We start from the raw sequence: 11,092 nt of genomic DNA, 5'->3' as shown, positions 1-11,092 counted from the left end.
GCCCCTCTCCGGAGCAGCACTCGCCCATGTGATTTGTGGTCGGTGCGGCTGGAAGCCGAACAGCCCCATGTGTGGGATGATATGATACTCACCAGTCTCGCTATTCGCAAAATCCTGAGAAAGAGACAGCAAACACGCGAATCTGACCAGCACCAGCAATAAGTCAACTGCGCTCCTACGGGCAACTAGTCACAGATGGAATGTTGCGGGCAAGCAAAAGACGATTTAGAAATTTAGCGTCTGCCTTTGCAAGCGGAAGCGGCAAAAGGAAGTAGACTTGGCGTTCTAGGAAGATACGAGGCATAGCACAGGAAGCATGCACTGTGAACTATTACGCAATACCACGTGAGTATTACACAGTGCGGCATGTTCGCTTGTGCATGCAAAGCACAAACAAACTGCCCCCTCCAGCCCCGTGAAGCACCAAGGAAGCAGATATTGCGAAAAACCAAATTACCTGGCCACCCTGAAATGCTCCAGCGTCCTGCATGGCTTGAATGTGCTTATCTCGGACNAAAACCAAATTACCTGGCCACCCTGAAATGCTCCAGCGTCCTGCATGGCTTGAATGTGCTTATCTCGGACATTCTCCTGCGGTCCAGCAGCAAGGATACGAACTTGCACGTCAGCATACCAGCGCATGCTTGCTTCCTTCAAGCGCTTGCAACTCATTAGAATCCCCGATCTTCTGTTGGATATTTGCATGCATCAAGTTGCTGGTGACGGCTTATGCATGCATGCGCACTCACCCATTCAGCAAGAAAGGCTGCGCCCGTCTTTTCCCAATGTTCTGCCAGTCTGCACAAAAAACACTCCACGGCCCATTTCACTGTGCATGCAGTCACTAAGAGAGATCGCCTAACTATGTTTTCTCCTGGTCTTTATCTACAACCTAAATAATCAGTAGGTTTCATGAACTGAGCGCAATATACCGTTTCCAGATAGCACAAAGGGCCGCAGGAGCTCACAACCCCACGTCACAGGCGACGAAAAATCAAGAGAGCGTGTATACGTTGTAGGCGAGTTGATTGCAGCAACGGCGCTCCACCCTTATGAGTACACATCACTAGGTAAGCTCCGTTTGGCGAGATAAAACGCAACAACTACCACAACAAATGTGCTCTACTATTTTGGGACACATGCATACCTCTCAGGCGTTAAATCGCTTAAATCTTCCGAAGGATCCCCCAGGTTAAGTTGCTGCTTTACAAGAAGCTCAAGAAGGAACTCTGGTACACTCGTAAATGGCGGGCAGGGCCGGCCTAGACGTGAAAAGTATAGAAGAGTTGCCTCACGGTCCCCGTAGAAAACCAAGCGCCCACGACTCAGCAGGAGCACCTTTGTGAACATGTTGAAAATGTTTGAACTCGGCTGATGAATTGTGCATATAATAGTTCTCCCTGTGCAAACATCAGATGCAGCGGGGAAAATTATCTCTGCCAAAAGTCGTACAACGAGGCTCTAGGACGACACAACTTCTTCCGTATCCCTGATGAATCAAATTCACGCAGCGTATCCGCTGTCAAAACCCAAAAAGAAGCAAACAAGGCAAACAAGAAGAGCGCTCCTCACCGCGATCCGCTAACAGCCTGAAAATGTTCATGACATTTTCAGCTATTAAGGAGTCCAGACCAGTGGTTGGCTCGTCCGCAAATATAACCGACGGACTCGTCATCATTTCCGTAGCAATATTCAAGCGCTTCTTTTCCCCCCCGCTGATGCCTCTGCGGTCACAGCAATCACGCGCATTAAATCCAACTCCAACGCCACAACCTTTCTCTACGGAGGTTAAGTGGAAAGCAATCCAGCGAGCAATCTCAGGAAAAATTAGCGGGGAGTCCAGCCGAGCGACCATATGGAGCGCGTACACAAACATAGCGTGAACACCGACCTCTTCGCTGCCATCTGCAGATTCCCTATTCTAGAGTCTTTGACTTTTGCCAAGCCATACAGTTCCACCAAACGATCAACCAGCTTGGCCCTTTGTTCCTTTTTTTGCCCAGTCCTCAANATATGCCACAACATAACGAGGGCGATACTGAAGGTTCCCGCACCTTCCTGTGCAAATGTTGGGTGATATTACGCATATGCATGTATGTCGTGTGTGTGCCATCTTTTAAACGTATGTAACGTGCGCCAATGCTGAAATAATGAAGCATAACGCACCACGCAGTCCAGATGTTCCTGCACGGTGAGAAATCCATAAAAGCAGTCGCTTTGCTGAATGAAACAACATAGTCGCTTCACTTCGGCCGGTCCCAGCGACTTCCCGTTGAACAAAACGGACCCTCCATTGCTAACGATACGGCGGCTTAGAACTGCAAGCAACGCCAACAACTTTACCAGCCGCTCCCTACACTGACACTACCAGCTTCATTTGTATTAAAACACGTAACGCGTCAGAATATAGTACACCAGCACAGAAAAGCCTCGATTAAGCACGTATTCCGGTGCATAATCTGATTCGTACGTAGACCGCGCGTTTCTTGTTCAGTCTCCTTTCTACTTCTGCTAGCTGACAGTTTCTTCCCGATTCACAGGATCAGGCACGTGCGTGCGTGATTAAGGCCTACCGTTCAGAAGAGTCGACTTTCCTGCCCCACTGGCCCCCATCAGTGCAACTGCGGAAAACGATCCATAAAAGAAATTGTCACAAAGCCCTATCTCCGGCTTGAAAGGACGCGGTCAGAGACTACTACCAATAGGACAACGTGGTTCCTGCCATCTCTGGGTTCCTTTTCGTGTGTATGAACAACCGGCCGGTGGGAGTAACAGCCAGCCATTCTCACCCATTTCCCCCGGTTTTACGGTCCCGTCAACTCCCTGAAGGAGTGTCTTCGTCTGCGGCGGTGTAACGGCGCTTGCAATTTGGTTTAAAACGGGTAAGGAAAGGGCGCCAGTGAACCGCTTCGGTACATTTACCTTCACTGCGAACACAGGACTACAAATGGCAGCAACGTGGTAGAGTTTTCGTCACAACTCCAGTGTTATGTAGTAACCTCCGCGCAACAGTCAGCCCCCAAAAGCATGCGTCTTATGAGTTCAGGAGACAGCAGGAAAGCAAATGCCAAACTGGCACACGCTTGAAAAACTACCACATGCGCATGTGCATTTGGACAGAGTTGAGTCTGTGCAGAGGAGCTAAATTTCACGCATTCCTTTGCCAGAAAAAGATGTTGTGNCTGCAACGCACAATCATCCTTTCGGCTGTCGTCCCCGCCGCCGACTACCAAGGTGACTATAACGTGACTCCTACCCCGCGCTGTTGTTGTGTGCAGACTTACAGGACACATCTTTAAAGGTGATTGTGACAGGCTGACAGAAGGGAAGGTTCTTGAGGCGTTCATACGTCGGGTTCTGCTCATCGGACTCTGGTTGGGAAGTGCCTTCGCCCCTCCCGAGACCTGCGTCGTCTGCGCCATCCATGCAACTCGCAGAACCCTTGTCTACGGAGCTGCGTCTACTCTTTAGACTCTGGATGCTAAAGCGGCGGAGCACAATATCTGAAGCCGCTGCATTCAAGGCTTCGCAACAGTCCCCGGCTCCTGCAGGAGGCACTCCACTGGATAGCTGCCGCAGGAACTCTTCCTGAGGTTCTGCCATCGCTGAAGAAGGTGAATTGGTTCCCCAAGGCCTTTGTAATCCCCTTCAAGATCATACGGAGAAAGTGGCCCAGTCCGCAAGAATCGTGAGTGTCGAATGGCTTGCACGGATCCGCTCAAGGGCTTGCACTGTGTATTTGGAGCCTCCCTGTCTCGCCAATGTCTACCTATCTATGTAGGAATAACAAGGATCCAGATTAATGAAGCCGAGCGCAAAGACTGGGAGGAGGGAGAACTATTGACCGGCGGCTGTCGCCAGTAGCACTCACTCCCTCCCGCTACAGACCAGGGGTGAGCGTTCCCAGGTCGAAGATAACCTCTCCGGAAGCTCAAATTCAAACATCGAGTGATCCAAACATCTTTTTAGTTACAGACCAAAGTCAATATGCAGCGTCCGCTATCAGCTGTGTCGCAAAGTTCGTCGCGTGTGCATGTCTTGCAGGTCTTGTCAGAAGCAATAGGCTGAGTAGTGTGAAACGTCATATACCAGCATTTTTTCACTAACTGTTCTTCGCAGACGATGCTGATTACATGTAATCAGCTTATGCGCTATATATAGCTTATTCGTTAAGTTTTACAGTGTAAAACCTTGTGGGATGCATAACGCTGCGCGAGGGTCTTTCAGTAGTCGGCGCATGTATCATCCTCGTGCGTATGCAGGCTTCTGTCAGCCAAGCTAGTCTTTTACGATTGAATACTCTGTAGGTGCATACATCAAGAAGGGCCTCAGGGATATTTGCTCCTTGGGTTGCCGTGCAGGCAGATTATACGGATGTAACCGTGCTGGATCGGTTGTCTGATGTGTACCGTGGCCTGTCTGCAGTTAGCACAGGAACATTAATTTGGCCTTGATGGGTTGCCTGCAGGCAAAAACAAATGCTTCATAAGTGTCTACAACGGTAAAGCATGCAGTAAGGCAGCAATAGCAGCAACAATAACTGTAGAGTGATGTTGTAGTGCACAGGCGCTACATTGCCCACGGTTGCGGTAGCCTAAGAGTAAGATAGAGAGTGGATACTGTGAGATATTCGAGGTCTAAGGTTACCTTGCCTCATGTATAAGAAGAATTCAGCAATATTAGTAGGTTTATGAGTATATTAGAGGTGTAGCAGTCTAGTGTAACATGAGTTAGCGCAGAGTTAGCTCAGGAGCCTATCGACGGCTTTGGCATGCTGCGCGTAAGCGCNCCCATTTCGGGCTGCCTCCTCCCCGTGACACCCTGGCCCTGGGTTCAACGCCCAGGATGCCTAGGTACGGCGGAAGGAAGTCAGCTGCTGTTGGGAAACTCTTGCTTTATGTCTTTGCCTTCATTGCGGCTCGTCTCTGGTTAGATAAAGGCCAGAGAACTAGCGTTACAGTCTAGAGCCAGGTCTCGCCTGCGGTCCGACCGTAGCACCTGGTGCCGGGTCGAATGGCCGGCAGTAGCCCGCACCTGGCAGGGACAAGCAGATACTGGTGGAGGAAGGCGATTCTGGTCGATCCTTCCATCGGAAGTTCCGTAAATTTAGGATTTTCCCCGGGAATAACAGAAACCTGACGTTACTTTGGCACGCAATCCGTAGATCTAGTGACATAAAGGCCACGGGCCCATTTTAGGGGACACACGTAACCACGGTAAACGGTCGCCATGTGTTACAGATGTGGCGTGGTCTGCCTACTGATAGCCCACGAGCCCCCACTTGGCCTTGGTAAGTTGCANAGGCGGCGCGATGCAGAGGCCGTAGAGGAGTTCCTTAATTCCGTAGACTTATACCTCCGCCTACAAAATGCCCCAGAAGAATTCCAACTACTCCTGGCCTCTTCCTTGTTAGAAGTGGATGCACGGCGATGGTGGCTACACTTAAGCGACGGCTCCACGTTCGCGGCGCACGTCAGGTCCATGCAGGCCTTCCGGGACGCGCTATGTTGCGGGTTTATTCCGATGTCTGCAGGGGAGCAGGCTGTGGCGCAACTAAGAAAGCTTAAACGGGGAAAATTGTCAATAGAGCGCTACATTGAGAAATACCAGTCCTTGGTGAACCGAAATCCTATGGTGGATACGGAACTCCACTATAATTGGTTTATAGCGGGGCTGTCCCCTGGTGTGAGGCAAACAGTAACTGGCCAGTCCACAGATATGGAAATGAGGGGCGAAAAAGTGGAACTCGCTGAGATGATGGAGTACCTCCGTAGGATGGTAAGGAGAAACACAACATCCACATCCTTAGCCGAAAAGGAAGAAAGGGGGTCTGGGAATGATCCCGATCTGGAGCCAATGGATATTGGGGCTGTGAACGCCAAGCCAGCTAAACACGGGGCTAGAGCGTGTTGCCAGGTCCTTCTGGTAGCCTAGGATGGGCCCCTCTGGCGAGGAATACGTACTCTCTTCTCCGGACTGCCAGCAACAAAAACCACGAAACACGCTCAACCCCGGATTCCTGCACACCCTCCCTATTCCCGGTAGGATCTGGACGGATATCTCCATGGATTTCATAGTGGGCTTACCACCCGTCAGATGCCATGATAGTATATATGTTGTGGTGGATCGGCTTAGCAAATANGCTCACTTTATTCACTGCTCGAGCACGGTCACAGCGGAAGGAGTGGCTCAAACTATTCATTAATCATGTGTAGAAGCTCCAACGCTTCCCAAAAAGCATCATTACCGACAGGGATCCGAAGTTCGTTGGCGCCTTCTGGCTTAGCCTCATGCAACAGTTCAGCATCGACCACGACATGACCACTGCCAACCATCCGGAGGCAGACGGCCAGACCGAAAGAACTAACCGCACGCTGGTGCAGTATTTGCGACTTTACACCCAACAGAACTCATCTGACTGGCTTGACTTTCTTGCTTGTGCAGAGTGGGTTTATAACACTACAGTGCATTCGTCCACCCGCTGCTCCCCGGCGTCCCTGGTCTACACAGAAACCCCACCCGCAGATCCGCCGCTCGACCTCGCTGTTGAAATCCAGCCCCGATCGTCTGCGGCTTCTGACTTCGGCAGACAGCTTGCAGCAGTGAGGGAATGCATGCGCAAAACACAGGAACGTCAAGCCAGGAACTACGACCAAAGACGTTCCGCAGTCAGTTTCGACTCGGGCGACTTGGTATTAAAGCGTTCTCCATAGGGCATACCAACTGGCTGCTAGCAGATCATCTGGTTCATGCTTCCCCTGACACCCTTGTCACCGATAGCGCTCCGCGTTCTCAGCGGGAAGGAAGTCGGGGGCCAACTGTGCAACCGTTTTAATATTTAGCGTGCGATGCCTACAGGATACTGTCCATAGACAGGTGGTCAAGCAAAGCATGAAAACAGAACCCCTGGGCCGATGATCTGCACATACGTTTAGCCTGACGAGTGAGAGTGGGACCGGCTCCTCACGGCAGTTGAACTGGCCTACAACTGTACAAGCCACTCCTCTACGGAGTTTAGTCCGTTCGAAGTCATGTTAATGGAAAATCCGCTCACCGCTGCCAATCTGGTCATTGTGGGACCTGGTCTCTACACCCATCCCATCCATGACCAAATTGTTCAGCCAACTGTGCAAGCGAGCTCAAGACCGCATCAGCAAGGCCAATTGGAACCAAAACACTTATGAGGATACCCACTGTCGAGATACCGGTGTTGGACGTCGGGGGCAAAGCTTATCTCAGCAGCAAGAGCTTCCCCTCGCGGAATTACAGCTTCAATTTCGAGCCTCGCTTTCGCGGACCTTTTACAGGTACTGGCCGGATTTGTAAGGTCGCATATCGTTTGTCCCTGTCCCAACTGATGCGTGTCACCATGTTTTTCACACATCACAGCTGATTCCGGATTGCCCTCGCGACCCCCGGAGGGTTCGCGAGGAAAATGCTGTGGGCTGCTTACACGTGCGCGATGAACTTGGAAACGCAACAACTAGTTACGACCTGGACTACACAGTGGAACAATGAGGAGGAGAATGGATATGCACTGCTCATTAGCTAGTGAAGTGGCACAGGCCTCCGGAAGGACGGCTTACGTGGGAGCTAGCGGAGCATCCCCACACTTGCCCGACACTCCGACGCCGCAACCACGCTTCACGCCGAGCGAATTCGCGTGTCGCCGAGACGCACGTGTCGGTAGCTTAGCATTCGTGTTCAGTCTACGTGGGATAAAATCGCTACACTGGCAGCACGCACTCGGACGCAAGGCTGAGGGCGCGTAACCCACGCACAGGCACGTCTGACGGCGTCAATCGCCCACGAGTTGGGGGGAATATTTTAGCGCGGGGCACTACATTGTGATTGTTATACGAGTTGCTGTAGTTGATTTGGCTCATCGCAACGGCGCAGAACTCTCCGTCGGCGGGTATATCTAATTCCTGGCACTCCAGTGCCGGCTAGGCCCGACACATAGTAGGTAACTAACGTGTAGCATAAGCATAGTACAGGCAAGGGCCAACTAATCCTTCCACAGGAGTGTAGAGGGATGAGTAGCGTCTATGCGAGTGATGTAGAGTGATCGCGAAATGGTGTAGGCCTGGTCGACGAGCGGTGCCAGCACCCCCCCAGTGCTGGCGGAACGAGCCCTGGCCGCAACCGTAGGGGAAACCCCACGGCACTCTCCGAGATCTATTCACCCGCCGAATTACCAACATAATCCAAACCAAATGCCAGCATGTTACTTTCCCCTCTAGGGTCACGGGTCGTTATCGTTGTGATCCCTTTGTATTCCATTGGACTTGTCAGCATTTTGCTCCTCTCTAAGCTAGAATGCACTGCGGGTGCATATTGACTCCATTTACGTTGATTCTATAGCGATTGCTGCCCCTACTCTTATCACAGGGCTAAATACTTATTGTTATATTAATACGATAGGGTGCATTCGCTGTTTTCAGAAACTTTAGGGTGTCTGAGCCCGCCTTGCTGAACCCCAAGGCTCCACAGTGTAGATCCTCAGATTCTATCGTATAATACCTTTCTTTCAAGGATAACTTACTACGCTAATTTGTAGAATAGAAACCTGAAATCCTACATTAAACACTCCAACAAACCTGTAGGTACCCTGTGGAACCCCAGGGCATTGTACTGTGCTTCTCCAACTGACAGCCCCGGCATCTCCCACAATCTTCAGGAACGGAATGCAAGAAAGCGACCAAGTTTATGAACTTCTTCTCAATAGCAACCATAATTTAGGATGGAACTGCGTTTTTTCTCGTCTGTTGCCTCATCAGAAGAATCTGCGCTTGTAGACACACACCCGACTTCACCGTTACCGACGGGCAGACACCTAAGAGTATCCCTGTATAGGAAGGCGATAGCCAACTCTTTCGGCCGTTTCACCGTGATCGGCGCCCTGAGTCCTAGAGAGGGATGACCCTCTTTACGTCATTTACTGGAAATTAAAGCCTTATTTGCCCTCTCCTCACTCTTCCATGGTGCCCCCGGCATACCCTACACCAGTTGACGCTAGCATGGCGGCCGCGGGCAAGCAACATCGCAAGGCAGTGCAGCCAAACTACCATCAAAGTGTAAATCAGCAGTATGCAGCTGAGGTATGAGAGTAGCAATCGTTATTATGCGGATTCATCGCACTTGTTCGTGAGCGCATGACCGTGGTTTGCCCAATGCCGCCCGTATTCGCTCTCCGGCTCATCCATCTGCATATTGAGCCTTCCTTCCCAATAGCTACACTTCAGCTTATACCTTATGGGTATTATCTACTGAGAAGAGGAATGACGTGGTGTGTCTGCTCTTCGTGCGTCAACAGGAGGAGCAGATGGCGCTGAAGGACTTGTTGCAGCAGTTGCATGTCGTCGTGGAGGACCTGGCTGCATTGGATGGCTCCCTTACATCTCTCTTTGAAACTGCACCGAACACGGATGTAACGGAGCATCAGCAGCTGGTCCAGGTAGGGTTCGCCCTTAATGTCACCATGCGCCAGTTATCCCCTTTTCGCATCGCGGATGCCGTCCACTTCCACGGCTAGGCTAATCGGGGAACTTTCTATACGCCAGCACAGTGCCGGTTGTATGACTTCAGTTCCGGAGCCGTGTCGCGCGACGTATAACTCGCTACGGGCAGCTTGCGAAGAACTTGGCTCAAATTGTTGAGAAGATCATTTCCTACAGCTCCGCCCAGTCCCCGGAGGATGCCCGACACAGAGAATCCTTTCACCCCAGGCAGCTGCATGAGCTCGACGCCCTACTAAAGCAGCACCAACAACGCCTGCAAAAGTACGCAGCCGCACCGTCGCTCTCTACTTTCTCGCATTGCGACCCCGGCCCACATTCAATAATCGCTTTTTTCCATCTAGGGACTGTGTGCTAGCACTCAGTAAACAAAGAACTTTTTGTTCTTGCAACACACTGACTTGAATCCCTACAATTTATAGTATCTTTTGCAGTTGTATGCCTCTCTACACCGATCGTTGCACCTGCATCGCTACAAAGGTCAGCGTAGGCTCGTACATCAAGCCATGCTTATCCGCATTGTTGCCTGCTTGGGCATGTATTTTTGTACGTGCACGTATGCCAGCTGTTCTGCAGATGCATATGCGCGTATATGCGTTGTGGGTATCTTCATGGGCCATTTTAACCGGCAGATGGGTCTACATCAAATGTTCTTTTGTGTAGCCCTGTAAGTGCGTGTCTGCGTGAACTCTTGTGTATGTTTGGCATTTGCTTCTTTGTTTGACTGACCATCAGTATCACTACATCGCTACCCTTTGCTTCTTTTTGCCTTTTCACCTGCTTAGGTGCGTATTTATGCAACTTGTATGACTCTACGAGTGCAGGTACAAGTCGCAGTTCGCTGCCTGGTGGCAGAATACTGAGCGGCACTTTCACACAATGCGGATGGCCAACTTCGTATGTTCCGTCCAGGAGAGGTAGGCATATGCACGCTCAGTTCGGTTTAATGGAACTCCTCGGGATTACGTGGCGCATATATTCACCTTCTGCTGCTTTTTAGTCCATTTAGTTTGCTGGTGCTCGGTTTCTCGTCTCAGGGCACAGAACACAGTAGGCTTGTCTGCTAGAGATGCACAGCCTGGAGGTCCTTCTCGCAGCGGGGGTCCTCGCTTGGAACCTGTTCGAGCTAAGGCAACTACTGGGGAGCAGGTGAACTCTTCCCGCGGGACGCAGAAGCCACACGAGGATACTTCCCTCAACCCACCAGCCTTGCAGAGGCCTGCCCATGTTCAGTCCCACAGCCAGCAGCTGCTCCAGGAGACGGGACAGGCTATGGCAAAGGAAGTGCAACGCATGCGGGCTACCCAGGAGCAGCTACAGCAGTCGTCGAGTGCCATCGAACAGACAGAGGCATCCTATAACGGTCAGACACGTGCCACACGCCAGCGCAGTCCAACACAGCTGCGATGCACCATTTGGCAGGCCTATACACTTCCGTCTGCCGTTGCATAGACAATATGGGTAGTGACTCTGCAGCATGTCGGTCAGGTAATACGTGGGGCATCAGGGTTGCTTTGGGGTTTTATTTTCGGGTGGGGTTTTGGGAGACATATGGCTGGACACGGGGGGGAGAT

The 11,092-nt window shown here is 51.3% G+C and overlaps 3 protein-coding genes across 3 annotated transcripts; 2 read left to right on the top strand and 1 right to left on the bottom strand.

The window, feature by feature from the left end:
- Positions 1-100: 100 nt before the first annotated feature.
- Positions 101-3,603, bottom strand: EMH_0036850 (white protein, putative; the record flags this gene model as incomplete). The annotated part of the gene is given in 11 exon segments (XM_038022285.1): positions 101-142; positions 529-591; positions 750-798; positions 1,148-1,400; positions 1,573-1,724; positions 1,892-2,010; positions 2,014-2,058; positions 2,167-2,318; positions 2,574-2,621; positions 2,790-2,927; positions 3,285-3,603. Coding segments are annotated over 11 exon segments (1,380 nt in total).
- A 1,626-nt stretch (positions 3,604-5,229) lies between these two features.
- On the top strand, positions 5,230-6,713 carry EMH_0036840 (Retrotransposon nucleocapsid protein, related; the record flags this gene model as incomplete). Its single annotated transcript, XM_038022284.1, has 3 exons — positions 5,230-5,290; positions 5,534-5,778; positions 6,216-6,713. The coding sequence occupies 3 exons, from the start codon at positions 5,230-5,232 to the stop codon at positions 6,711-6,713; spliced, it is 804 nt and encodes a 267-aa protein (XP_037878138.1).
- A 2,268-nt stretch (positions 6,714-8,981) lies between these two features.
- EMH_0036830 (uncharacterized protein) lies at positions 8,982-10,970 on the top strand (the record flags this gene model as incomplete). Its single annotated transcript, XM_038022283.1, has 5 exons — positions 8,982-9,101; positions 9,317-9,457; positions 9,589-9,782; positions 10,343-10,435; positions 10,556-10,970. The coding sequence occupies 5 exons, from the start codon at positions 8,982-8,984 to the stop codon at positions 10,968-10,970; spliced, it is 963 nt and encodes a 320-aa protein (XP_037878137.1).
- Between the last annotated feature and the right edge of the window lie 122 nt (positions 10,971-11,092).

The sequence above is a fragment of the Eimeria mitis genome, genomic scaffold (assembly GCF_000499745.2).
Source record: "Eimeria mitis Houghton genomic scaffold, Emh_scaff1429, whole genome shotgun sequence".
NCBI classification, from domain to species: domain Eukaryota; phylum Apicomplexa; class Conoidasida; order Eucoccidiorida; family Eimeriidae; genus Eimeria; species Eimeria mitis.
Note: the sequence above shows the minus strand (reverse complement) of the source record. Positions and strands in the feature narration are given on the sequence as shown.